The sequence below is a fragment of the Jatropha curcas genome, chromosome 3, assembly GCF_041381405.1.
Source record: "Jatropha curcas cultivar XTBG-Jc1 chromosome 3, XTBG_Jcur_1.0, whole genome shotgun sequence".
Taxonomy (NCBI): Eukaryota; Viridiplantae; Streptophyta; class Magnoliopsida; order Malpighiales; family Euphorbiaceae; genus Jatropha; species Jatropha curcas.
The window spans coordinates 3,387,270-3,414,600 of NC_143153.1; the positions used below are offsets into that span (position 1 = coordinate 3,387,270).

The following is a 27,331-nucleotide window of genomic DNA, read 5'->3' on the forward strand; positions in this document are numbered from 1 at the left end:
ATAACACTGCCTAAAATCCAAGAAATGTGACCTGTATTTGGTTACACACCATAGGAATTATGAATATAAATTACTTTATTACTGTTATATACCCTATATGTCTTACTTAACTCCCATGTGAGAGCATAATAGAGAATCTTAAGCTTGTGCCCTTATCTTGAATATCACCTTTGCATTTCACTGCATAAAATATCTCCTTCCTTACATGTGGAGGTTAGAGAGTAGTAATGGAGCTGGCCTAGCTGGCTTGGTTTTGGTTTTCTTTGCTTAGTTCCACACATGTTGGTTAGGCTCTTCACATGACCTTTCTGCCTCCTTAAACCAACGCATGGTAGCAATGTGCTTGACCCTTTTTTTTTGCATCTTCTTCTCTTCTAGTTCTAGACCTTTAATGTATAAGAGCAGCAATCAGATGGACATCAATCAAAAACTTTATAATGTTTTTACGAATTAGGTGTTGTTTTATAACCTTTTTACGAATAAGGTGTTATTTTTGGTTGTTATAGTAAGCGACATCCTATAAATAAAGTTGAGAATGCAAATTCGATCTTTAGAAAGCATATTTTATTAAAAAGGTAAAAATTATTTATGCTCTACTGTCCGAGAGGGATTATACCTCCTGATAATTGAAAATGAGTGATATAAAGCAAAAATGAATTGCATCTCATTGCAAAGTTAGGGATTCGAGACATAAACTATATCTTTGGTTGGAGTGCGAAAATACTTATTTAAACAGAAAAAACAGAGTATTCCAATGTTACTGTAGCAGTAAATTCTGAGGGCAGTAAATGCAATTATAGGGGCCATTAGGATGAATAACAAGTGTATGGCAAAGAGAAATGCCACAACATTATAGCTCTTAATTAAATCACAATCTTTCCTTAACACCCACCACATGGTCATCCTATATAATATAACCCCCATGTTACATAGAATCACAAGCCACTCACTGCCTAGTTGTCTGCCCATCTTCACTAGATTCACCCTTAACTTTTCTGTCTTCTTCTCTCCAAAGGCCTTACAGTGTAGACAGGAATCTCTTGCACATACAGACAGTACAGATAGATCACTCTCTGCTGTCCATTTGACCAAGAAAGTCACCTCTCTCTCTCTCTCTCTCTCTTTATATATAACAGAGACTCAAAATATCAAAGCATAACATGCAGGTGAGCTTTATTAGACACAACAAAATTTAGATACCAAAAATGTGTATAGTGTTCACTTGAAAGCTTATGTGCTCTCCTCCTCCTATTAATTCTAGCAGATTTTTCATTGGCTTTTTAAGAAAGCACAAGAACAAGAAAGGGAGAATACCTCCACCACCTCTGCTAAGAACAATATTAATGGTAAGATTGATTTTTCTTTTTTTATTAATTAGATGCCGACTAAAGTCTCGAATTTTTAATATTAAAATTCTCGACGAGTCAAACTACATTTATATAAAATAAAGTAGAAGATGAACACTCGATTACTAATTATCGGCTCGAAGCAATTGAATAAAATCAATCATCATTACTACTAATTTGGCGAATGCATTTTTTTTTTTTTTTTTTGTAAAATTCAGATCAAGAAAAAGATATAAATCCCTTTAGGAATCGAAGGAGTAATCAAAGATCAGAAAGAGGAAAAGAAAGAAAAATTAGATTCAGAAGATTTGCATTTTTATGCACAAAAGAAGTTGCAACTGCTTTCTTTTATAGCACAATCAATTTGAGAAGACTTACTAGCATTAACAGGAGGGGACAGCAGAATTGGATCTACTCTATGAAGAAGATGAAGAAAGAAGACATTAATAAAGGACAAAGCATAAATAATATGAACAAGGTGGATTCAGCAAACAATGTAGTAGGCAATAAAGTTCTACCAATTACTGATACAACACTATCTTGTTCCTCATCAATTAGCCCCTCAAATGGTCAATGTGATTCATTGGAGAAGAAAAATATGCTTAAAGGGGATAAAACTAAAGCCATGTCAAGAATGAAGGAGCTACTGAGATGGGCTGCAGCTGCAAAATCTGATAAGAAAGGAAACTTTATAGGAAGAAAGGTAAATTTCTGTTTCATATATATATTTCGTAGGAAGAAAAGTATATTTTTGTCATATATCAACTGTAATTAGTGGGATAAATGTAGCTTCTTCATATATATTTCAGCTATTAATATCCTCCAAACAATTTGAATATTTTGTTCAGTAGAGGATGTTTGCTTCATAATTAAATGCTCTATTAATATGTCCAATCAAGTTTCCATCAATACTTCTTTTTCCAAAGTATGAAGTTGTTAGTAGTCTATTTAGCTTATTGCAGCTAAATTAATATTTAAAAAAAAAAAAATATATATATATATATATATATATATATATATATATTTTTTTTTTTTTTTTTTTTTCAGGTTCTACACTTGAGAAATAGAGGAACCCTAAAAGCAGTACCAGATGATGATCAACTAAGCAATGAGTCTCCCAAGATCAGTTTCAGATGGGATGGTGAAAGCTGCTCTCCCACTTCCTCTGTGTACTCAGCCATTTCAATGGCTTCCTCTACCCGAAATATGGTTTCTCTCAATTCCTCTCCTTTACATGACAGGAAAGGAAATTGGATCACCACTGACTCTGAATGTAAGATATCCATCACCAATAAATAAATAAACAAATAAATCTTTTTTAATTTTTCTAACATAACTGAATAATTTTAATGGTATTTTTATGAACAGTTGTGGTGCTAGAGTTATGAAGAAATCAAGAAGATGATTTTTCATGGTTGAATGTTCAAGAGGCTTGGAATGCTTCTGAAGCAATGTATGTTTATGTACTAGGATTTTCATTTTTTGTTCTTTTAAATGTTAATTAATTAGAGAAATTAATTGTAACATCAGCAGTAAGGATCTGAGAATATAAGAACATCAATGAAGATAGCCTACATATGTATATTTGAATATATTTGTGGTAATTGACCTAATCAAGTCTTGATTTGTATGGATATAAGAAGGTTAGTTCTTTAACTTTCATTAAAATAATAATAATAATAATAATAATAATAATAATCTTATGCCCCTCAACTTCACTTTTTAATCTTGTGGCCAAATTTAAATTTCAATTTTTAAGATGTGAAATTATTAGAAAAAACAAAATTCAGAAAGAAAAATTTTAGAACCTCATAAGGGTATTTTCAAAATTTAGGGCTACAAAATTTTTATATGACAGATTACAAGTAAAAGAAAATCTGTCCTATCAAAATTGACTTTAAATAGACTGTTGTCAAATTTTATATTTATTTCCTATATTTGTACTAGACTTTATTTCAATTAAATAAATATTAATTTAAAAGGCAATATAATTAATTTTTTTATTTTTTTTATAAAATTAGAGTGATTCAATATTTTTTTTAATTTTTGTGAGGAATATTTTGTAAGGTTATGAACTTATGGTAAATTTATCAATATTTAAAAATTATTTTTCTTTTTTATGAGAAATATTTATTTTTCTTTAAAATTAATTAATTTTCTTTTTTCTAAAATAATATTTTTAAAAAATATTTTTTAGAATAAACATAGTCTAAATAAAACATTCGATATAGTATTTTAACAAAAAGCAAATCATAAACTTTTTACAATATAAAAATATAGTTTTTCTTCTCCGGCCGGACAAGTTCAAAAAAGTATTTAAACGCTTCTTTTTGAGTGTATCCAATACTCGAATTATATACCTTTGATCACCTTAAAAAGTTTAATATATTCGTGTCATATCTTTGCCGAATTCTGATATCTCTCAAACATTTTCACACACGTATCAAATACTTTAAAAAATGTGTTCTATATTTATCATATTTTATTAATTTCATACGCTTTGATAATGCCTCTAAGCCACTTTGAAGACATTTCTTCAACACTCTAGAAACAACTTTGAAAATTATCTAAGACATTTGAATAAATTTATTAACAACAATTTTAAATTATTCTCTTAAATATGTATTTAATATAATTATTAACACTTAAAATATAAAATTAAAAGATATATAAAGATTTTTATAATTAATATTTTCCGTCTCATTTTGTTTGCATAGTTTGATAAAACACACATATTAAGAATTTAGTCAATAAAAATTATTTTGCTCTTGTTTACCCTTAACTCATTAAAATATTAATAAAAATCTTTTATTTAATGAAGAATCATAAAAGTTACTATGAAAAAATAATTATTTAAATAATTAAATTTATAACCTTGCAAATATTTTAAGACATCCAAAAAATGAATAACAAGCAAATAAGAGGGAGGGAGGGAGTATGCAATTTATTATAATTTATTAGATATGTGTTATTGTCAAATTTAAGAACTAATTGACAATGTTGATTTAAATTTAATAATTTACAAGACTTTTATAAAAAAAAAGAGTCACGCATTAAAATATGAAATCTTATTTGGGATAAAATTTGATCTATTTTAAAATGTCAAAATTTTTTAAAAATTATGAATTTATCTCTAAAGAAATCGGAGATTTAATTTTCAATTCAGAGATTTATGCTTTTCAATAATATGTTAATTTTGAAAATTTAATTAATTATATTTTTTAAGGATTAATTAATAATGTTGAAATAAGAAATTAATTATTTTTATCTTATATTTATAATTTATAATTAATTATTTTTTTAGAAGAATTTATTATTAATTATTAAAACATACATTTATTAAATGTAGAGTGTCCTACTTTTTAAGTGTTAACAGTTTAAATATATTTTATAAAACGTTAAAAGTTAATTATTATATGAGTTAAATTTTTATAAAACACTATAATTCTATGTTCCCAAATACTGTGAAAACAACGTTGAATTTTTATAAAATACTATCTTAACCTCTAAAAACTAGTTCAAATTATGTATTACTTAACACTATAAAAAATAGTATTTAACGTAGGGAGTGTGCACGGGACTGCGGAAATTCTGAGCCGTTCTCAAAAATCGTTCCTAATTTTTCATCTGAGAAAAATCCGATATTAATTTTATAGTTCCACCCCAAAAGTATTTATGAGATGAGACTGATTTTTTTTTATTAAAACTGACCGTATTGACCCAAGATTTGTCTCATCTCGTCCCGTTTTGGAAATTGAGAATTCTAGTTCCATTTTTCCTTCAAAATTTTAGTTGTCCTTTTTTTGAAATTTCAAATTATGTCCCTAAAAATCGTTTCATAGTTTTTATTTTATTTTTTTATGACACCAATTACTATCAAAATAATAATATAATACGAAAAAAATAATATGCATTTTTTAAATATAAGATAATGCAAAGTAATTAGACATATTTTTTAACATTGGTTTTTACCTTTGTTATTCCACGTTACGAAGGAAGTAAATCTTTTTGAATAAATTTTTTCTATTAAAAAAAAGGAAAGATTAATTAATATAAGAGAAAATATTAACTTCAATTAATTTGATTATTGGATTATTGATTATGCTTAATGCTATTATTATTTATTTTTTAGATGATATTCAAGATTAAATTAAGTATCAAATTTAAATCAGCTTAAAGATAACAGTGACGAAAGCAATGATAAGTTAAGATTCATAAAATGCATATAAAGTTAAATTATATATAATTTTTATATTATTTTATTATATTATATTTCACGCTTTTATTAGCTAAAAAATAATTACTTAAAAATCATTTATTGTAACTTTGTAGAAGATCATCTACCATTGAATTAATTATTTGATTTATTATTTTTTTAACTCAAACTAATATAAATAAATTTTATGTGATTGATCATCGATGAATATAATATTTTTTCAATCTTTTTTTAATGAAAACTAATTTAATAAGACTATAGAAATTTTCGATTGATTCTCAATTCGACACATTTAATTCTATTATATAGATTCGAATTCTTGTTTCGTGCTGTTTCAAAACATAAAACGGGATGGGATGATATTACTAGGACGAAATTCAAACTTTAATTTTTTAGAACGAAATTGCAAATTATATAATTTTTGTCAATCAATCTGCATATTCCTAATGTAGCGTGTTAGACCTGTACAAACAGTAAACGCTAGTGTTGTCCAACATGAGTGTTAGACCGATGAAAACACTGAAAGCTACTCTTATCTAACACTGTGTCTTAGCGTATCATATCGTGTCGTGTTTTGTATCCGCATGTCGTATTAAGGAAACGAGGTAGCTCACCCGTATGATAAAAGGTTTAAATTTACCTTTTTTGTTGGAAAATAATGAGAGTACACAGCTCTAAAAAGACAGGTACAACCTAGAGAGCATAGACGTATAAAATCACGTAACAACCGATCACTGAAGACAGTTGGGGTGGTTTCTAAAAAATTCATTAGTAATTTTATTAATTTACATAAAATTTATCTGAACTCCTCCCTGTCCTCCATTTACGTTCTTCAACAACCTCTCCCAACTACATTTCCAACCTTGCTCTCTCTTCCTTTCTCTCTGTTTCTTTTGCTATACACAAATACTTGCAATGTCAGAACCCTTTGCTACCTTAAGCTCCGACCTTACAGAACTAATCCTTTCTCATCTCCCCATCCCTTCCCTGCTCCGCGCCTCCGCGGTCTGCAAACTCTGGCATTCTCTTATCTCTGCCCCTTCTTTCCGTTCTCTTCCTTACCACCACCGTCCATGGTTCTTCCTCCACGGCCTCCACAACACCTCTTCCAAAAACAATCAATCTTTCGCCTTTGATCCTTCCTCTGACTCCTGGTTTCGTCTCCCTCCCTTTCCTATCCTTTCTCATGACTTCATTGGTTCCAATGGGTTCCTCTTTTCCACCTATCCTTCTTCTTTCTTCTTTTCCCCTGTTCTTAAACCTAGATGGAAATCGACCTCTCCTCTTCGATTTTCAAGAATTAACCCTCTTGTTGGTGTTTTCTTTAATGGTACTAAAGATTCCAAACCTCAATTTATTGTTGTTGGTGGCGTTAGATTTATTGGTAATTTGGTTGATATTGAAGAAAGATTGAATGTTGAAATTTATGACCCCAATTGTGATACTTGGGATCTTCTTCCTCCTTTACCTGCTGATTTTCGCTCTGGTAATTCGTCTCAGACTTTATCTTCTGCTTTATTCAAAGGTAGATTTTATGTCTTCGGAATATACAGTTTCTTTGTTTCTTTTTTTGATTTGAGTAACCTTGTTTGGAGTCAAGTACAAACGTTAAGGCCGCCTGGTGTGCTTTTTGCTTTCTTGATTCCTTTTCAAGAAATGCTTGTCTTAGCTGGTATGTGTAATGGGCCGGGAGGGCCATCTTTCAACTTATGGAGAATTGATGACAAAAATATGGAATTTAGTGAAATTGCAATTATGCCAAATGAATTGCTTTATGGGTTGGTTGATATCGAGGAAGATGATAAATTTGCAAGCTTGAAATGTGTTGGCATGGGAAATCTTATTTATGTGTTCAATGAGGAGTATCATAAGAAGTATCCTGCTTGTATTTGTGAAATCATTGGTGAGTCTGGTAAGTGTAGCTGGAGGAGAGTGCCCCCATTGCCATCACCTGTTAACAAGTTTCACAAAGTTATCAGCTTTTGTTCTACAGTTTTGCCACAAAATATTTTTGTGGATGATGATGAAGAAGAAGAAAGTGGATTGGTGGAGCCTATGTCTGATTGATTTGCTTCTCTACATGGTATGTCTAGATTTTGGAATTCAATAATGTTTCCTTTTGTTATGCTTCTTTCATTGTCTTAGCCAAGTAGTGGTACATCCTTTATTATGTTTATTGTGCTTGAATTAATTGCAGCTATTAAATCTGGTTTAGTTAGAACTTAGAAGATTTCTAAGAATCTATTCCTTCATCATGTAGTTGTTTGCCTTAGGCTTCAGTATTTCTGGCTAAGCTCTTGTTTTTCCTTGTTCTCGAGCATTATAATTATTGATCAACAATAACATTAAACTTATATTATAATGTCATACATACAGGTCCATCTAGATTTAGTGCAATTGCAATTAAATAAACTTCAAAAAAAAAAAAAAAAAAAAAAAGAACTTTTGCTTCTGCAGCTATGGCAGGGTTGGAGTATCATTACACATTGTTAGCGGGCTATTGTTTTCTTAGACTGGATTTTGCTGCCTTTGCTTTCTTTTCCATTAATCTTTGGTGCAACAAAATGATCTTGCCATTTGCTGTCCTTCTTTACTCAAACTACTAAACTGCCTTTTTTTTTTTTTTTTCAAGTTCAAAAGTATTAATGGTATTGTCCATTGCTAGTGTGAGGAGCAATGGGATTATTATGAAAAGTGAAGATTAGTGTGCCACGAACTCAATTTTAAAGTTCAGGGTGCCATAAAGGTTTCTTTGTTAAAAGTTCAAAAGTAAATTTTGTAGTTGGCCCTTTTCTATTAAATATTTTCTTATGCTTTCACCATTTAGCTTATTGCTGTGAAGACAAATAATTAACTACTATACATTATTCTGTGCTAGAATGTAACAATTTTCAATTACCTTAAGGAATGTCTCTAAAGATTCAAATGGCATTTCTGATTGTCAAAAACTCATTTACAGACAGGTATAGCAGGACTCAAACATATATGTTTGGGAGGTTTCACATGTTCATTGAGAAAAAAGAAAATGTTTTTGATGAACAGGGCCTACCTATCATTAGGACAAAGATCAGAAGCTTTTATTTAGCTACTCACACAAGATTCTACAAGGGAAGTGGAGAACAGAATCGGTTCAGGGCAGGTGTGTTCATGTTTTAATCTTCTTTAGTTGATCAAATCCCTGGAGACTTCTCATATGCCAGGATCAATAAAATTGAAGTTGTCTATTGATTAAATAACAAGCCAAAGCTGTCTAATTGTGAATTATCTGATGCACCTACTTATGCACTGTATTAAGTTCCAGCTTATATTCTCCCTGTAAGTGTTTTAATTGAAGATCAGTTTTCTTTCAGTTTTCTTTTGGATAGTGTCAAATGTTTACACCATGCATTTGTTGGATGGCCCCGAATGGCCTGTAATATGTGCAAGTGGCATATAAGCATATTGTGGTAACAGGGGAGGAGTATGAAATGGATCATCTTATGTTTTTACAATATAATTTCTCTACTCTTACGGCCATAATAATAATAATAATAATAATCTAAAAGAAAAAAAAAAAAATGGAGGTAATGTTTATATAATGGAAATATGTAATTATTGAACTTTGACACCTCTAACTTGTGGTATCTTTTAACTTTATTTTTGTTATAATTTCACATCTTCTCGCACTATCAATAATAACATTATGAATAATAATTTTTAAGACTTTTAGTTTTTATATGTTGAATATTGATTTAATACGTGGTTATATAGTTTTTTAACTAAATAATTTTAATACTTTTTTTAATATTTAATAAGTTTTTAATCAATAATTTTATAAACAAAGGTGTTTGATGAGTTAAATTAAGTGTTTAATAAATGCAATTAAAACGTTGATTTGGTGAAATTAAAAAATTTGAAGGTGGGATAAAATTTTGAGTCCAGAATGAACAACATTGACAGCCATGAGCCAAGAGATTGTCACATTCAAAATACCTCTTTCCAAAGCAATTTTGAGCCAACAATTCTGATATAACAATAATACTGTATAATTACAACGAGTGACAAAGTTGATAGTATTATTATTATTAATTTTTATTTATTATTATATGCCAAATTTCAAAAGCCTAGAAAGGGATAAACTGGGCTTTCGTAGGCCTATTTACGGAACCCACCCTACTCTAATTCCTAAGGCCAACTGTCGTTTCTTTAGGCCCAAGAATAGCCATTAAAGGAAAGTTTCACCGTCCATTTTTCACGAACCAATAGTAAATCTCGCCGAGCAACAAGTCCCAATCACTACTTCCCGTTAACTTCACGCGCAATACCACACGTGATGCCAAAATATTGGAGGACCCAACAAAAGGTTACTCGCCCAATCAGAAACGGAGCGACCCAAAAGGCTGATTTAAAGGTTCTGGCTTTGGTTCAGAGGTTTTAGCTTTTTCATTTTACCAACTAATTACTACTACTACTACTATCTGCTTTTTTGGTTCCGTGCTCTTAGGGTTTTAAAGAGGGGTTTTCTCTCTCTACAAATTTCACTTTCTCTCTCTGAATCCACTTGGGGAAGGAGAAGAAAGGACCATGGATAGATACACCAGGGTCGAAAAACCAAAGCCTGAGTCGCCGATAAACGAGAACGAGATCCGAATCACCTCAGGTGGTCCTGTTAGAAACTATATCAGCTATGCTACTTCCCTTCTTCAGGTGCCTTACTATATTAATCTCTCTCTCTCTCTCTCTCTCTCTCTCTCTCTGTTATTTATGTGCTTTTAATGCGTATCTTTGTTTTGCTGTTATGCCTTTTTTCCCCCTTTTTAAGAGTATTGTTGAGTTGTTTCATAGGTTTTGATTAATTGGCTAATAGGTTTTGCATGATTACTCCTCAGATTGTGCTTTGTTCGTTTCTAGGGTTTTCTGTAGGTGTTTTCTTTTTGTTATGGGTTTTGATTGAGTTTGGGCATTTGCATATATTCTTGTTTTGTTATTGTGATTCTAATTCTATTATTGACCTGCTTATTAACAAACAATCTTAAAATAGCTTTACGCTTTATCCTTAGGTAGATTTGGCATTATTAACAATAAATATTGGCTAAGAATTAGGAGTTGGAGATGAGATAAACTATGCTTGGAATGTCTAGGAGCAATTTATGGATGGGTATTTCGTTGCTTGGATATGGAAGAAATCTTAAATATGCTGTATTATACCTGTTTGCCATAAGTTCCTCGATGAACAGTACATTTTGTGTAGAATTTGACATAATGTGGAATGAGGAACTAGAAATTTCCATTATACAGTGTAATAGCTTATTACATCTTCTATAGGATTTTGGCGTGTGATGTTGGCTGCCCTGAGTAGTTGGTAGTGCTCGGTTGAGCTTGAGTGATTTATCTCAAAAAATGTATATTAGTCAGTATCATTTGCATTGTGAAGATATTTGCTGCACTCATCAATGCAAAATCAGTACAAATCTGAAATGAAAGACTAGTATGGACATATCTTGGCAGCTGTGGGACCCAGGTGTCAGGTTCATTACGATATGGAGCATGATGTGAAGAAACTTAATACGTATTCAATGATATTGGAGATGTTGGAAATGTAATAACCTTTTGATACGACTACTATCTTTTGCATTTTATCTTGTACTTTGATTTTCCAGCGGCAGGTCAACATGATAATAAATCTAACAATACCTCAAATATTTTTCCGTTAAATATGGTTATTTGTGCTTTTTTTTCTTTTAGTTTGAGGAAGTGCTGACTCCATGCATTACTGTTGTTTATGACATTTTACTAGGAGAAACAGGCAAGAGAGATTGTCTTGAAAGCAATGGGGCAGGCAATCAGCAAGACAGTATCCATTGCAGAGGGTATAAAGGTTAGTATGCTTTTCAAAGTCACATTTTGAGTATAAAAAAGCAATGCTGAACTTACTGTCCAATTTATCCTACCTGATACAGAGAAGAAATCCCCGTTTGCATCAAGATACTGCCATAAGTTCAGTAAGCATAACTGATGTTTGGGAACCCATTGAAGAGGGCCTTTTACCGTAAGCTTTCATAACTTGTCTTACTATATCTGTATCGATTTTGTCTGCATGTGGTTTTGTATTTTATGTCCACAATCTAGATATGTAAGTAGTGACATATGATGCAGAGTGGAACAGACTCGCCAAGTCTCAATGATTACAATCACCTTATCCTTTAAAGAGCTGAACATAAATTCTCCGGGGTAAGTTTGTTTATCTATTTCATCTGTAAAACTCTGATTTGCACGGTATGATTTTGTGGCTGGTTCCACAGCTTCTTTGAATTTTTCTTGGCCTGTGCAAGTCCAAATCATTGGCTATGCTGTTTTAGGATCGCCAGTCAAAACTAAATATCTTTTAGCTGTGCTAGCCAGCTGTGATTATTAATGTGTCCATGACCCTATTTTTGAAACTCAAATTCCTGCTGCCAAATATATTATGTGCATATAGTTTGGAACCTTTCCTGTTTGAGGTACTGAGGTTTGCATTTTGTATGTTATGGAAATACTTTGTTCCTAGGTATCAAGCTCCACTTTCTGTGGAACAGCCAAAGGTACAGTATCAGCAGCTGCAGCAGCAGCAACCCAGACAGTTGCATGGTCCATATAATGCTGTTCGGGAGGGTAATTTGCCTATCAGAAATGATAATATCTGTGATTGAAGCCTGCTTTTATCCATATTTGATTGTACTTTTCTAATTTTAAGATTCATATGGCCGAGGACGTGGTCGTGGTAGAGGGAGAGGGCGGAGCTGGGGCAGGGGTGGATATGGATATGGAAACTATCAAGGAAACTATCAGGGCAACTATCAAGGGAACTACCAGGGCAACTATCAAGGGAACTATCAAGGTATAAAATCAGGAGTATGAAGTTAGTAAATAGTTATATGATTGCAGAGTGTACATATATTTTCTAGAGTATAACACTCCTTTTTTCACCTATTCTATGATAGAAAATGGTGGTTATTCAAATAGGGGCCGTGGTGGTGGGCGAGGCAGAAGTTGGGGTTATCGGGGTAAGTTTGCTGCTTAAGATTTGATTACATGTTTAATATGATATTGGTGTCAGATTTTGGTTTTGACATCTCTTTTATTGATCACGTTGGACATTAGATTTTTGGTGCAGTGGAAAGTGGACACTCCCACTCTGCTTCTGTAATTCCTGCATGTGTATAACATAATTATGGACATGCTTCTTCATATGCCATTATACTATGCATGTCTAGTCGCACTTTCTTGGCACAACACAATCACACCAAGTCTGACTTGAAAGTAGTGCTTGCACTTGCAGTTGAAAATGTGAAATTCTGGGTTAATGTTGTTAAGCTGCTTACGCATAACATTTTTTTTAGGTGCTGGGTATGAAAGAGGTAGAGGTGGAGGAGGCAGAGGTTATGGCCGTGGTCGTGGAAGGATGGGTGGTCGATCAAGGGGTGGTGGTGGAAACCAGGGTTAAGTAGGGAACGGGTACTCTTTTTGCTTTAGCTAAATGCTTGCCTTGGCCAGTGGGCAAAATTTTATCCTGAAACATTGTTTTTAGTAGCATGAAATGTGGGTTATCCTGAGCAAATGGTTTGTGTTTGATTTTCTTCATCATATGGATGTGGGCAAGGTTTTTCTGTTCATTTTTTTGCATTTAGTCAATAGCAAGAGGAGGCTTACGAATGGTGTAATTTATTTTTACCACTGTGGTTGCACTTTCTATGTTCATATTTGGTTATCATATTTCTTTATTCCTTCTCAAATCTTCTCTATTTGCTCTCTTTTGGTGTAGCCAGCAATTCCCGTTGTTTTTTAATGCTTGTTTCAATCACGTCTTTTCTGCACAACTAACACCGAACTACAGATGTACACTATATTGTAGGGGGACTATATCTCAGACTACTCTGTGTATTTGTGAAATAAAAGGAACAAAATTATAATTATAACCAAATTTTATTTTAATGAAAGACTATCATAAAATTTAATGAGGATATTATTGAAAAAATAATTTTTTACTTCAAACTGAAAATGAAAAATAGATAATTATTAAAGAAAAGGAAATAAAAAGAAAAAAGAACTTCGTGGTCTGGTCTGATACAGCAATACAATAAACAGTGCTCCCTTTTCTTTCGAGTGTACGGTTCCTCTTGTCCGTAAAACAGTCTAGGTTCATTTTTGTCCTTGACTATTATAACTGGAACATCTATATACTCTTTATTTAGGTTAATTTCTAAGACAATATTTACATTAACTAGCCACTTGTCTGCTATCAAAAGCCAAAACTGATTTCTATTTTTTTTTCAAATGTTCAATTTGTCTTTCAATATTTTCTGTTTTCATGGATTAAATTCCGACTTTCTATATCATTTATTGAATTTAAATGTGTTTTATTATTTCATTCACTTTTTTTTTTAGTAAATTTGATTTTGATAATAATATACTTACTGAGGTCAAATTTTACTATACTCGAAAAATTAAATTCAAACTCTGTTTGTTTAAAGTTTCGTTTAAAAAAAATTAATTTCTTTTTAAATTTAAAGTCGAGTTGGAATTCAATTTATTAAACTTATCAAATATGATATTGCAAATAATATATGAAGTTTCTAATGATAAAGTTAGAAAGACCAGTCTCCCAGACAAGTTGAAAATTTTGTTCATCCCATATTTTTAGCTATACATCAAATCATCATCCGCCGGTCACTAAAATTTTAAATTTTTATTTTCTTATTTATATTAACCATGTATAGAATTTATTTTAGAATTTTGAAACTTTACTAATTTATACTTAAAATAATAAAATGATAAAATAATATTAATTAATTTATATTTGCTGGCAACAACAAATCCCTTGTCTGAAACCTACTAATCGATTTTACGACAATTTTTATGAAAGCCTTTTATTTATTTCTCTTCGATGAAAGTTTTATTTTCTCAGAATATATATTTTCCGATTTTTTTTTTTTTTTTGGGCTTTAATATATAAAAGGTGTAGTCAGTGGGATTGAACTTAAACTGCATTTGTGGTCAGGTTCACTGATACAAAACTTAGTCTTAAAACCTTACATAAAACTTAGTTGCTTTTCCTCTATCAGTTTCTATTTAATGGTGATTGCAATCTGACTTTAGTGATTGCTTCCAAATCCTAATAATAATAATAATGTATTTTTACCTTTATATAATTATTTCTCCAATGATTTCCATAAATTTTATTTCACGTGTAACACGCTCTCTATAAATTTAATTTTAAAATTCTATTTCATGAAAATTAAAATTAGTGAAATATATCGTAGTAATTATAATAATATAACAAAATTAATTGTTATAGAAAATAAATTATAAAATGCGTTGGCAAACCCTTTCTAAAAATGTTACCAAAAAAAAAAAAAACCCTTTGTGAAAAAGCATTAAACAAAATATGAAAAGCAAACGAGGAGAGTAAGAGAGAGAGGCTTGCACAAGCAAAATAAGCCACCAAAAAACGGCACGTGTAAACCACAATACGTGGCACATGCAGATGATTGACTATCTTGTATTTCCAGCAAAACCCAAATACAGGAAGAACATGAACACAAACTTTATATAGGCCAGATTCATTCTTCTGTCCCATCTCCTAATATATATATATATATATATATATATATAGTCCTGATTTTTCATTATTGTTTCTCATTTATCAGTCTGCAAGTGTCAACTCTAGCTCCTTGCACGGAGAGAGAGAGAGACAGAGAGAGACAGAGGCTATGGAAGGAAGCACAAAAAAGACGGGGAAAGATCTTTTTCGTGTTATTTATAAAATTCCTGCTGGTGATGGCCCTTATGTCAAAGCCAAGCATGCTCAGGTTTTTTATTATTTTTACTTTAAATATCCCTGCTCTCTCTATATATACATATATCTTTTGTTCCCTTTCTTCTCATTTTCTTTTAAATGGTTGATCTGCATTATATTAGTCTAAATTATGATTAGTGCTTTACTTATTTTCATTTATTTGATTTCACCTTCTAATTCTTATTTCCATTTATAGAGCTTTGATTAATTAAATTTGATCTATTTATAGATATTTTTATTCAGGATTGTCGATTGGCTTCTTACACTTGTTATCCCCTAATTAGTTTTTTCTCCTCACTGTGAGGAGAAAAAACCCCTACATCTGATATATTTTAGCACAGGATCTAGCGGTCATAAGAGACTTTTCAACTACCTTATTAATAATAATTTAATACCCTTCAAGATGCAGTTTTTCTTTTTATTTTGAGAAAGGATAGAAGATTATTACAGTTTTGAATCTTTAATTTCCATATTTGAAAGTTAGAGATATATAATTATATAATTTTATCATATCTCAGTGGGGAAATATGTACTTTGCTCATTTACACAGTGCATGGATATGGTAAGGGAAGATTTCTTAAAGAAAGAGGAGGGGAGTGAAAAATATTTACATTATTGTGTATGAAAAATTAAAAAGTAAAAAATAAAGGAAATAGTATTTTCTTTTCATTGTATTTTATAGGCATGAAAAACGAAAATCTTTTGTAACAACACTAAGTTTATGCATATAACATAGTTCCTATCATTTTATTCATATTATTTATAAATAAATAATATTCAGTAGCCTAGTTTTTATTTCTATGAAATTGTTACTTTTTTTGAGGATACCGACACATTTGATAATAGCTATTATAAATAATATTCAGTAGCGTAGTGTTTATTTCTATGAAAACGTTACTTTTTTTGAGGATACCGAAACATATGATAACAGCTATTAGGGTAGAAAACATCAATTAGCACAAAAATTAATAATTATTTGATCAATAATTTTTTCATCTGGCGAGATAGTTTAGATAAAATCATATTAAATAGTTTGTTTAGAATGAAATTAAAATAAAATAAAAAAACAAAGACGACTGTTGACAGACTTTATGTAGACATTTTGGTAGACAACTAGTTTCAGTTCGGTCCTCTATTATTTCTCACTTCATATATGAATTATTAAAGATTCTTTTGAAACAAGGTCACATTTTCTTTTGTTGTGTTTATTTTCTTTATCTGGATGAATTGAATCATCCCTTATTCCAGTCTAAATTCATATGCATAAGTATATATTTATGGCTTCATAAATATTTTCCTGTGAATATGCTTCTACTTGAGTTTCAAAAATAATTACTTTTCAGTAAATTAAAACATAATATATATAAGGAAAAACTTAAATAATTGAATAATTTCAGTTGGTTGAAAAAGATCCAGAAGGAGCAATAGTATGGTTTTGGAAGGCAATAAATGCAGGAGATAGAGTAGATAGTGCACTGAAGGACATGGCTATCGTGATGAAGCAAATAGATAGAACTGAAGAAGCAATTGAAGCTGTTAAGTCATTTAGAGGCCGTTGTTCAAAACAAGCACAAGAATCACTTGATAACGTCCTTATTGACTTGTACAAGGTATCTTTCTTTCATTTGCTCGTGTATATATATATATATATATCCATGTTTGCTTCCCCTGAAATTATATCCTGGAAGGATCCAATTAATGGTTAACTGTGCTATTTTCAGAAATGTGGGAAGGTAGAGGAGCAAATAGACTTGCTGAAGAGAAAGCTAAGAATGATATATCAAGGAGAGGCCTTCAATGGCAAACCTACAAAAACTGCTCGCTCTCATGGCAAGAAGTTCCAAGTTTCTGTCAAGCAAGAAACCTCCAGATTATTGGTACCTATAATTTTCTTACACATTTCTCACTTTGCTCTCTCTCTCTTTTTCTATATATGTATATACACATAATCCCTTTTGAACCGGGGAGTAAATATATTATAAACTCTTTTCGAAACATCCTGTAATCACCGGTGACCTTCAACGACTATAACATTTTACATTGCTCATATATTACGACATTGGCTTTAACATGTCGCTTAATGAACGTTGCAGGGAAACTTGGGCTGGGCCTATATGCAGAAATCAAACTTTTTGGCAGCAGAAGCGGTGTATCAGAAAGCCCAAATGATCGACCCGGACGCGAACAAAGCTTGCAACTTGGGCCTTTGTCTTATAAAGCAAGCCCGATTCGATGAGGCCCAGTTTGTTCTCCAAAACGTGATGGAAGGAAGATATCCTGGTTCAGAAGATATCAAGTCAATAAAAAGAGCTCAAGAATTGTTAAGGGAAGTGGAAACAAAAATGCCTTCACCTGAGCTAACAGGTATATTAGGGTTTAATCTTGATGATCATGATTTTGTTAAAGGGCTTGAGGAAATGATGGAAGAATGGGCACCAGCAAGATCAAAGAGACTTCCCATATTTGAACAGATCTCTTCATTTAGAGATCAATTAGCATGCTAGTTCTTTCTTTTTCTGTGGGTTTGTGAGATTGGAGTTGGGTTTGTTTTTATAATTTATCATTGTTTATAAGGGTAGTGTTGTAATTATATATATTTAGAAATTAGAATTGTTGTTTGGAAGAGCAACAAATAAGCTTGGGTTTTGTCAATCAAGTGGTGGTTTAATTGGTCTTTTCACTTATGTGAAAAGTGAGAGGACTCGACTTCTAGTCCTTTCGACCACAATTGTTTTCATCAATTTAGTGAGTCAAGTAAAGGGCTACCTCACAAAAATTGTTTTCACCAATTTGGTGAGTCAAGGGAATGACTATCTTATTGTGTAGCTCGCAGAGTTATTGCAGTTTATAAATAATGAATAAATTCAATGATTTTTTAATGAATAAATTCAATGATTTTTTTTTAACTTTTATTGGTTTGGTTTTAATATAAAAATTATTTAATACTAGTGCATAGATGATACATTAAATATTTATCTATGAGAGAACAAAAAGAACAGAAATATTAACTAAAATTTTAGCAAAATATTATAAAGCCACCAAAAGAAAAAAAGAAAAGAAAAAAGGAGTAGGGAGTTGGTCAGCATGGCAGATCACGGAAAAAACATTTCTTCATTTGTAGTCTAGGGCTTTGCTTGGCACTGGGCTCTTTAGTAAACTTTCATTTTGGCGCCACCACCGCACCAGGACAACCAACTCGCCACATAAAATCTACTGATCCTGTGTTTCAATTCCAAATCCCAAAGTTCATTGAAATCTCCAATCTTTCCCCTTTCTACTGCCAGTTTCTCAATAAAATCCACAAATCTTTCTCTTATTTGCGGCATTCTCTAACCCACGGTCTTTTCACCTTCCACTATATTTTTTGTGCCAAAATGGAGCCAGAAATAATTACAGACAAAACCCAGATGAGAAATTGGTCTAGGGCAATAAGATCTCAAGGAAAGACCATAGCTTTAGTACCAACTATGGGTTATCTTCATCATGGCCACTTATCACTCGTTGAAGAAGCTAAAAAGCTTGCCAATGTAATTGTAGTATCAATCTATTTAAACCCAGGTCAGTTTTCTCCTTCTGAAGATCTCTCTACATACCCATCTGATTTCAACGGCGATATAATGAAGCTTATGTCTGTTCCTGGTGGGGTTAATGCTGTTTTCCATCCCCAAAATCTATACGATTATGAAATTGATAGGAAAAACGAGAATTATAATGTTAATTTTAGAGATAGTGGAGATAATTGCAAAGGGGTTGTGTCTTGTGTGGAGGAAAAGGGATTAGGGCATGAAACATGGGTGAGAGTGCAGAGATTGGAGAAGGGTTTATGTGGGAAGAGTAGGCCTGTGTTTTTTAGAGGGGTTGCTACTGTTGTTACTAAATTGTTTAACATTGTGGAGCCTGATTTTGCTGTGTTTGGAAAGAAGGATTACCAGCAGTGGAGAATCATTCAGCGAATGGTGAGAATTGAAATTTTTTTTCTTGATCTATTGAATTGTTTGGTTTTAATAGAATTATTGTTTTGTAAGGTGTTGTTAAGACATCGTAACGAGATTATAATTCGTTGAATTTCCAGACAAGCTAATGTAGGTGCTCATAGTTTAGCTAGAGCATCCTACCAATATGCTAGTCTTGTTGAATGAGACAATGTTTCATCTTCTTTGTATTCTCATTATCACTGTTAATGAAGTTTTGTTTTTTTAAAAAAAAAGAATGAAAAATTGGAAAATGCTTCAATATTTGGAAAATGTTAAATTTTTTTAAGTTATTGTTTAATTCCCTCTCGCAGAGTTCTCATATGCCTGAGTAGGCAACAGGATTTTATTGTTCAATTTTTTGGGTTAAACCCAGAAAGAATTGTGTATACTTCAAAACTTATTTATTTATTTATCTATTTTTTTGCCCAATTTGTTGTGCAATCCTAGTGCATGGCTTTGTGTCTTATGTTTATACGTTCTACATTTTTCTTATGCATAGAAATCTAACTGAATCTTAAAAATCTTGTCTGAAAGTTATAGTGAAGTTGAAATGAATTGCTAATTTTAGGGACATGTTCTGTTTTCTGTTTCACCTTATAAGTTTCAGACTATTGGTTTTGGTTTTAACCTCAAAACAGTTAACAAATCCTTCTCTTTCGGTTTGTAGTCTTGCTGAGTTCACACTTAGGTGTCCTTGGATTTATGGACGCATTAATTGATTGGTTTATTCTCTGGTTGAATTGCTGCAGGTTCGAGATCTTGATTTTTGCATAAAAATAATCGGTTCTGAAGTAATTCGGGACAGTGATGGTCTTGCAATGAGTTCACGCAATGTGCATCTTTCTGCTGAAGAGAGAGAAAAGGTTATCTCAATAATCCATGGAACTGTAAATTTCAATTTCAATAGAAATTACTGCTACTTGCTATATAGAGTTTCACCACCTGCTGGAGAATTCTTCAGTTCCTGTTTCTTTGCTTATACTGTATGATAAGAAAATGCTTGCCAAAGTACTTTTCTTTTGAGAAAATTGTTGAAAATCCATTTCCTAGTATATTTCCCTATAGATGAAATTTTAATTTCTTATACATTCTGCAGGCCTTGTCAATAAACAGGTCACTTTTTAAAGCTAAATCACATGCAGAAAATGGCATAATAAATTGTAGAGAATTAAGAGATTTGGTTGTCCAAGGAATAAATGAAGCTGGAGGAAAAATTGATTATGCAGAGGTAAGGCATGTCTTCCTTCTCTGACTGAGTACCTTTTTTTGGACGAATTTATTTTGTATCTTGGTAAATAGTGATTTTTTCTAGTAAAGGCAACTGGATATCCTGCTATTTGGTTTGGCATTTATTTGCAAGTTTGATCCACTGCCCTGAACCTAGATTTCAAGTTTGCCTTCTGCTGCTATTGAGTGGTTCATGTGTTTTTCCTGGTGATTCTTTGAAAGTTTCATATTTGCTTGCAAAATTTCTTTTTTGGGTACATCGAAGATTTTTAGAAGGGAGAACTTTCATGTATTAACACCAGACTTCATGCACTATGAAACAATTACTCTTTCTCCTAAGGTTCTGGTCCAATGACCTAGTAGATATGTTTGAATGTTTCTTGTTGTGCTACAGGAAATAGGTTATAATTATGTTGAAGAAGTTGAACATTCTGTTTGTGCAAAGAGGACATTTAATAGGACTGAAATTACCAATTGTGAATTGGTGTTTTAACTTCATCACTTTAAAGTCGGTGTTTTCCCTAGTTTTTGGCTCCTTGTTGCGTAATATCACAAGAGTTCATTTCAGTAAAAGCATGAATGATCTTCGTTCATATTCTGTTATTGTCTCCTAATGGTCCTTGGTAATTTTAGATCAAAATAATCTTATGTTTTGTAATTGTTGTACATTTAGAAGCAAAACAAAAAAAGATCGTGGAACTTAAGTGAAAGAATTCCACCATGCTAATATATGCATTTACTTTAGGATTTTTATTTTTATTTATTTATTTATTTATTTATTTTTTGCCAGATTGTAGATCAGGAAAGTTTGGAGACCGTGGAAGAGATAAAAAGCCCAGTTGTATTCTGTGTTGCCGCCTGGTTCGGGAAAGTCAGGCTAATAGATAATATTGAAATCAACGCATGAACGAAGATATTTACGATACGCAGATTATTTTAGATTTTAATCTATTAGATTCTTTAATAAAAGAAATCTCAAGTAATTTTCTTCTTGTTGGTTGTATACTTGCATAAATATTTTAGTCTTTCAAGTTCTTTTTTCAATATTTATGGTAATGCCAATGAAATCCCTTATTTTAACGAATGAGGATTCTTAAAAATATTTGTCTACAAAAAACATTGAAATTTATAGATAGATATTCAAACCTAACTTCAGAAAGAAATGTATTTATGAGCCATCAATTTTGACAAATTTCATAGATATTGTGAATATTTGCCTACCGTATGTACTCGTTCACACCTTCAAACCCCATTTAATTATCATTTAAAAAAATCTGCTCTAATTCAGTCTCATTGTTTTGTTATTAAAAACTTTCCCAGAATTTGAAGTGAGACAAGCTTTTATATTGCTTTTTGATAGGGGGTCTGCAAATTAAAAACAAAAGTAACCCAAGTTCAAATCGACTTCATTGTTCATTGCTCTAAGTTCTAAGTAACCATCATAGTAGAAGATCGCATTCACCTCAAACAAGAAATAACTAATCTGCCATGCCCGCTAATTTCTTGAACTCTATTGAACTATGATATTCATAAATCAAAACATGAGCGCAACAAAATCATAACAAGGAATGACAAACTTCAACACATGGAGAAACTAGTGTCAAAAGAATTCAAAAACACAAACTATACAAGCATTGTCTTCCGATATCGACTATAGCAAAAAGTGGTAACCCAAAAAAGTATAGGCGAAACTAACACTTGAAGCCATGGCAAACAGACAAGACTATGATGAGAATCAATGCAATCAGAATACCCAGCACTATCAGCTTAATCTTCATGTTCTGCAACCACATCTTCCTCCTCATCTTGGTTCCTTGCTGTCTGAAGTCTTGTGCCTGCAACAACAGATAATGCACACACACACACACTCACTGGTCAATAGCAACAAAGGCATACCAACGACAAAAACAATTGACACAGCAATAAACTTACAATTCATAAATAACACAGGTGCTATTTATCTTTCAGGGAGAGTCACTACTTTTCCCTTTCCTTTAGAGAGAAATCTATGTGAGATGCATAAGGAATTAATGTTAAACAGCTAAATTCTTTAACCCAGACTACCTTCTATGCCTTGACGCCAATACTTAAGTTTTACAAATGAGATGTGGGAGTTGCTTAATGTGCCGTATTCATTTTCAATTTTGCTCAGAAACAGCCTAATTTTGAGGAAAGCCAAATGACATTCACCCACTTACCTGAGAGCGAAGATTTTCAGTTTTGTCAACCAGAAGCTCAATTTTCTCTCCACGGTCAAGAACCTGCAGAAGAAACTTTATAATCAACAACATAGTTCCAATTTCTCAAACTTCTTTTAATTCATGGCTGATGTACTAACATACAATAGGAACCTTCTTTCTCAAGACAAAAATGTGGTCATGTTTAGGAATTATACAATGGTATCATTGTTTTGTGGTTGTGTTTAGGAGTTATACAAAGTGGCAAAAGTGGCTTACCTTCTCTATGTTTTCCATCATGACTCCTTTGACTTCTGAAACCTGAGCTTTCACTTTAGCAAGCTTGCTGACCTCCTCAGGGTGATCCACACAGTACTGCATATGCTCCTTCAATTTGGGCCTATCACAATTAAGAACTTTCTGGAATCAATATAATTACAGAGAAGGCATGCCATATGTTCATGTGCTAATAAATGAAAGCAGTTACCCAAATTCCTTGTTCAGGCCATTAGCAACTGCTGTTGCAGCTTTTCCTCCAGCATATTTCTTGGTAAAATCTTCCTTGATTCGCTCAAGGAATGCGATTGGAACCTGCCGTCCAACAGACTCGACAGCAACTACACAATAAGCTGCAAAATTTACAAGGCCCAGTTAGTTCAACTTAGAAATATGACAACATCCAAATAGGAGATTACATAGGACAAGATTATCCAAGCTCGGACTTTCCAATTTGAATAGTTGATCAAATATGTAACTTTTCTATTATTATTGTAAATAATTTTGTGGTTATCTCAGACTTAAACAGATATAACATATGAAAATAGTAATTTGTCAGTTGCCCCCTTCCAAAATATACTCCTGTTCATGTACAAAATTCTAAGTTAGCACTCTCTCTCTCTCTCTCTCAGAGCATGTTTGTGTATGTATTTCTCTCTCTTACACACGTGCACACATATGTCACATGTTAATTAAGAGAATACTCTGGAGGAAACTAATGAAAATATGTAACCAGTATACAAAGCCAAAAATGTCATAAATTTCTTGGTGAAATTTGGGTATCAACTCATAAATAAAATAAGAGATAGTATTATCTAAAGCTTTTGGTACTGCAAATTTTTAATCACAGATGCACCTGCAGTTTTCCCAAAGTAAAAACCTAGTTTTAAGAGTACCCCAATGGTATTTGAACTTTTCATTGTCAGTCCATATTTGGCACTGAAGTTGAAACAGATAATCAGAAAAGCATTATTTTAGAAATTGGAAAAAGCATTTTGGGAGTATTATTCAACTGGTGTGAAACATTATAATTAGAACATGTCGAAGTAGTACACACCTCAAAAACGAAAGTTAAGGACCTCTAGTCAATATTTCCGCAAGGATTTTCTCAACGGTAGTTCAAACAGCAATACCAAACATATCGTTATGCCAGTGCAAAGTGGTTGAAAAATTTTACCAAATGCAGCAAATTATTATAACTGTATGAAAAAGAAATAGAACTATCCCATGGATTGATACCACATTGAAATCAGAGTGTCAACTCATGCAAATCCTTGTTCTCATTAATTGCTCCTTAAAGCATTGAGATGAAATGTAGATTAAGATTCGGTTTAGTAATATAAATTTCTTTCCTTTTTGTAAGCACCCATTTTAAGAGTTTTTAAAACCAAATCACAGTTATTTAGGAACCTATTAAGGAAACATAAATCTTAGTCACCAGATAAAATGGTGATCATCTCTTTTATTAAAAGAACAATTAAGACTGATTCAACAAATGCTGGAAAACAATGACTATAACTGTTAAGACTAACTACTAACCAAATTTAGTTCCATAGTCTATGATACTGTCACTGTCATGGTCTTCCTTCCATCTTCATATTTCCAGCAACCAATTAAATAATTAAGTTTAGCAATCAATCTAAACTAAATATAGTAAAGTGGTTACAGATTCTTCCCATTTTTTTTTTCACTTACAAGGTAAAGGCAAAATCATATACCGTGTTTATTAAGAAAATAATCAGATTGGTCCAGTTACATATTTCCTTCCAATTTTATCATTCTTATTCAAACAGAAACAACAAAAGCAGTAATTACAACTCATATACCATTATCTTAAGTCTTAACAGAAGATTATCAAATAAACACCGTAATCCTGGAGCAATCTATTGATCTGATTATCTTTCACTCAGCAAAACATTAATCATATGCGGAATATGTCTGTATACGCCCTTCATATAGTAATGATAGGATCATAAAATTCAAATCAGAACCAAATATTCTTTGATTGTACGGAACTAAATCGCAAAAACAACCAGTAACAGCACTATTTTTATGCTACAATAATCACATCCCTGAAAATCCTTAACTTAATCAATTGTCAACTAAAAACAGAGTCAGACGCGCAGATCAAAGCATAGGAAAAGAGATTAGAAAGAAACAAACAGTCAATGATAAAGAAAACACAGATCAGATCATAGAAAGAGCTAAAAGATACGAATCAGAATCATATAGAAAGAAAGAAAGGGAGATACTAAATCCGTTGTCAACGAGGTAGTTGAAGGTGTGGCCATCGCAATTGTAGGTGAACTTATTGTTGGTGGCTGGAAGTTTCTGGAGACACTGAGCGGCTATGCTAGTGAAGTTTCCGGTGAACTCCGTAAACTCGGCCAAAATCACCGTCCCTCTCGCCACGAAGCTGTAGATCAACGATTGCTGCCCCATCTACACTGCACTAACACAAAAAATAAACCCTAAACCTAGAAACAGAGATAGATTCAGAAAGAGAGAAAGGAGTGATGAGCTTTTTGTTGTTGTTGCAGAGTAGAAATGAATCAAAGAAATGAGTGATTTTATCGTTAGAAATAGAGAGAGTTTCCTTTTCGCTTAGATGGGAGGCAAGGTAGCGTGGCGTAGCGTTGTCTATGAGTTGTTTGGCTACCCTCCAATTTCATAGGTAATAACGGAAATGCCACGCAGTTTGGATTTGAAAATTTTCAAGATTTCATATTTGGATTTAATCTAAGGCGGTGTTTTTGTTCCCATTCCTTGTTCTAGAAGAGAAGACCGTAACGCATTTTTCTGGTCCTATTGTGTTTGAACAAGTTACCTTAATTTTCCCAAAATAAATATAATTAATTATCAATTATCAATCTTCTGATTGTATATGGTTTGTAAAATTAAAATGTAAGAGATTATTTACCACTGTCAAAATTTTATATTGTTTGATTGCAATTTTGTAGTTTATTTTATATAATTGATTAGTTACGTGGATTAGTAATTTTGCATACGTGTTTCTTATTATATGATCACTGATGTTATGATTAGTTTTCGTGGACATTAAAATTTTATTTAAAGTAAATAAGATTTAAATTCGAGATCTCTCATTTTTTATTTTTTTTATTAAAAGTAAGAAAACTCTAATCATATTGATAAAACATAAAAATTGGCAACTCGCCAAAAAAACGTGCTTCGTCTGATGGCTATTATGAGCAACAAAAATCAACTTTTCTTTCTTTGAACAAGTCGCATTGCTTGAATATTAGTAAAACATTCAAAATAAAAAATTTAAACTACATACTTGAAAAAAGGTCCAAGAGAAACATAATAATTCTAGGAACGAAAAATCATTCAATCCCATTAAAAAAACAACAACACTCGTATAAAGAAAATAATAAATAAATCAAAATAATATTTGAAAATATATAAGGTTTGTTCAAGAATATTTCTATTAGGTGTTAGTTATTAGTTTTTTTTTTTTTTAGCCGGTAGTTGTTTATGTATCAATTAAATTAGAAATATTTGGTGAAAATAACTATTTAATTAGATGTTTAACTTAAAATGATAAAAAAATATTAATTATTTAATTAGCTGAATTTGAAGAGAAAAAATGGATATAATTGTCAAAAAAAAAATTAAAAGCTAAATGTTAGAGTGTTTATCGTTTTATAAAGACCTACGTTCATTAAACGCATAGAGTTTTGATGTGGTCAAAATCCTGATAGCTAGCTAAAAAAGTGTTGTAGATAGTGTGTTTATTGAATAAAAAAAAAACTAAATAAAATAAAATAAAGGAACTAGAAAAGAAACATGAAGTGATGCTTCTCATATTAACTAATATTGTTTTTTAGAAACTTTTATTCACCAAATTAAATAACCTGTACAATGAAATTCTTTATAATCTCAATCTCATACAAGATTCAAACCTAAAGATCTCTTGAAAGAAAACTCAAATCTTTGCCTTTAGAGCATTTAATCATATTAAATGCACAACTTAAGTTCAATTATTATTAGAAACTGAATTGAAGTATTAACAACATAGAGTTAGTTCAATTAATTATTTAATTAAACTTTATCATCTCACATTCCACAAAGAACATGTCTTTATAAAAAGATTTCCACTTATCTAAAGAAACATTAGTGGTTGAAGAAGCAATTTTTAAATTTGAGAATCTCAAGTGGATATGTTTATTGAAACATTAGTATATGTATTTGATAATTGTGATTAAACTTAAGTAAATAAACATAATTGCACATTAGGTATACCAAATAATAAATTCAAAATGCTTGTGTTGGCAATTAGT

At 31.7% G+C, this 27,331-nt stretch overlaps 6 protein-coding genes across 8 annotated transcripts; 5 read left to right on the forward strand and 1 right to left on the reverse strand.

The window, feature by feature from the left end:
- The first annotated feature begins 958 nt into the window (after positions 1-958).
- Positions 959-2,911, forward strand: LOC105644415 (uncharacterized). The gene is made up of 5 exons (XM_012229752.4): positions 959-1,166; positions 1,265-1,346; positions 1,565-2,049; positions 2,394-2,619; positions 2,715-2,911. Exons 1-5 carry the CDS (start codon positions 1,161-1,163, stop codon positions 2,732-2,734), a joined length of 819 nt encoding a protein of 272 aa, XP_012085142.1. The 5' UTR covers positions 959-1,160; the 3' UTR covers positions 2,735-2,911.
- Positions 2,912-6,287: 3,376 nt separating this feature from the next.
- Positions 6,288-8,911, forward strand: LOC105644414 (Galactose oxidase/kelch repeat superfamily protein). 2 transcript variants are annotated; one of them, XM_012229749.4, is made up of 2 exons: positions 6,288-7,645; positions 8,522-8,911. In XM_012229749.4, exon 1 carries the CDS (start codon positions 6,478-6,480, stop codon positions 7,627-7,629), a length of 1,152 nt encoding a protein of 383 aa, XP_012085139.1. In that variant the 5' UTR covers positions 6,288-6,477; the 3' UTR covers positions 7,630-7,645; positions 8,522-8,911. The 2 variants fall into 2 exon arrangements, with proteins under 2 accessions (XP_012085139.1, XP_012085140.1); XM_012229750.4 differs by having other exon boundaries at positions 8,605-8,911.
- A 1,054-nt stretch (positions 8,912-9,965) lies between these two features.
- On the forward strand, positions 9,966-13,313 carry LOC105644413 (Alba DNA/RNA-binding protein). The gene is made up of 8 exons (XM_012229748.4): positions 9,966-10,248; positions 11,339-11,419; positions 11,502-11,590; positions 11,698-11,772; positions 12,089-12,192; positions 12,275-12,418; positions 12,522-12,584; positions 12,921-13,313. The coding sequence occupies exons 1-8, from the start codon at positions 10,126-10,128 to the stop codon at positions 13,022-13,024; spliced, it is 783 nt and encodes a 260-aa protein (XP_012085138.1). The 5' UTR covers positions 9,966-10,125; the 3' UTR covers positions 13,025-13,313.
- Positions 13,314-15,194: 1,881 nt separating this feature from the next.
- Positions 15,195-18,263, forward strand: ATSDI1 (Tetratricopeptide repeat (TPR)-like superfamily protein). Its single transcript, XM_012229747.4, has 4 exons — positions 15,195-15,389; positions 16,774-16,986; positions 17,098-17,253; positions 17,470-18,263. Exons 1-4 carry the CDS (start codon positions 15,291-15,293, stop codon positions 17,878-17,880), a joined length of 879 nt encoding a protein of 292 aa, XP_012085137.1. The 5' UTR covers positions 15,195-15,290; the 3' UTR covers positions 17,881-18,263.
- A 190-nt stretch (positions 18,264-18,453) lies between these two features.
- PANC (pantoate-beta-alanine ligase) lies at positions 18,454-21,621 on the forward strand. Of its 2 annotated transcripts, none has more exons than XM_012229745.4 (4): positions 18,454-19,332; positions 20,100-20,213; positions 20,447-20,578; positions 21,368-21,621. In XM_012229745.4, exons 1-4 carry the CDS (start codon positions 18,751-18,753, stop codon positions 21,482-21,484), a joined length of 945 nt encoding a protein of 314 aa, XP_012085135.1. In that variant the 5' UTR covers positions 18,454-18,750; the 3' UTR covers positions 21,485-21,621. The 2 variants fall into 2 exon arrangements, with proteins under 2 accessions (XP_012085135.1, XP_012085136.1); XM_012229746.4 differs by having other exon boundaries at positions 18,486-19,332; positions 20,447-20,583.
- A 455-nt stretch (positions 21,622-22,076) lies between these two features.
- Positions 22,077-25,661, reverse strand: LOC105644409 (putative vesicle-associated membrane protein 726). The gene is made up of 5 exons (XM_012229744.4): positions 25,283-25,661; positions 23,242-23,383; positions 23,034-23,154; positions 22,776-22,838; positions 22,077-22,412 (listed from the first exon to the last, which is right to left on the reverse strand). The coding sequence occupies exons 1-5, from the start codon at positions 25,470-25,472 to the stop codon at positions 22,269-22,271; spliced, it is 660 nt and encodes a 219-aa protein (XP_012085134.1). The 5' UTR covers positions 25,473-25,661; the 3' UTR covers positions 22,077-22,268.
- Positions 25,662-27,331: the final 1,670 nt, after the last annotated feature.

Coding starts and splice junctions, on each gene's coding strand:
- LOC105644415 (XM_012229752.4), top strand. Junction 1,347..1,564: donor TGCTAAGAACAATATTAATG/GTAAGATTGATT, acceptor TGTAAAATTCAG/ATCAAGAAAAAGATATAAAT. Junction 2,050..2,393: donor GAAACTTTATAGGAAGAAAG/GTAAATTTCTGT, acceptor TTTTTTTTTCAG/GTTCTACACTTGAGAAATAG.
- LOC105644414 (XM_012229749.4), top strand. CDS start 6,478: ATGTCAGAACCCTTTGCTACCTTAAGCTCCGACCTTACAGAACTAATC.
- LOC105644413 (XM_012229748.4), top strand. CDS start 10,126: ATGGATAGATACACCAGGGTCGAAAAACCAAAGCCTGAGTCGCCGATA. Junction 11,591..11,697: donor ATTGAAGAGGGCCTTTTACC/GTAAGCTTTCAT, acceptor CATATGATGCAG/AGTGGAACAGACTCGCCAAG. Junction 12,419..12,521: donor CTATCAAGGGAACTATCAAG/GTATAAAATCAG, acceptor ATTCTATGATAG/AAAATGGTGGTTATTCAAAT.
- ATSDI1 (XM_012229747.4), top strand. CDS start 15,291: ATGGAAGGAAGCACAAAAAAGACGGGGAAAGATCTTTTTCGTGTTATT. Junction 15,390..16,773: donor TCAAAGCCAAGCATGCTCAG/GTTTTTTATTAT, acceptor GAATAATTTCAG/TTGGTTGAAAAAGATCCAGA. Junction 17,254..17,469: donor AAGAAACCTCCAGATTATTG/GTACCTATAATT, acceptor TGAACGTTGCAG/GGAAACTTGGGCTGGGCCTA.
- PANC (XM_012229745.4), top strand. CDS start 18,751: ATGGAGCCAGAAATAATTACAGACAAAACCCAGATGAGAAATTGGTCT. Junction 19,333..20,099: donor GGAGAATCATTCAGCGAATG/GTGAGAATTGAA, acceptor GAATTGCTGCAG/GTTCGAGATCTTGATTTTTG. Junction 20,579..21,367: donor GAAAAATTGATTATGCAGAG/GTAAGGCATGTC, acceptor ATTTTTTGCCAG/ATTGTAGATCAGGAAAGTTT.
- LOC105644409 (XM_012229744.4), bottom strand. CDS start 25,472: ATGGGGCAGCAATCGTTGATCTACAGCTTCGTGGCGAGAGGGACGGTG. Junction 23,155..23,241: donor GGCCTGAACAAGGAATTTGG/GTAACTGCTTTC, acceptor TAATTGTGATAG/GCCCAAATTGAAGGAGCATA. Junction 22,413..22,775: donor CTGAAAATCTTCGCTCTCAG/GTAAGTGGGTGA, acceptor CTGTTGTTGCAG/GCACAAGACTTCAGACAGCA.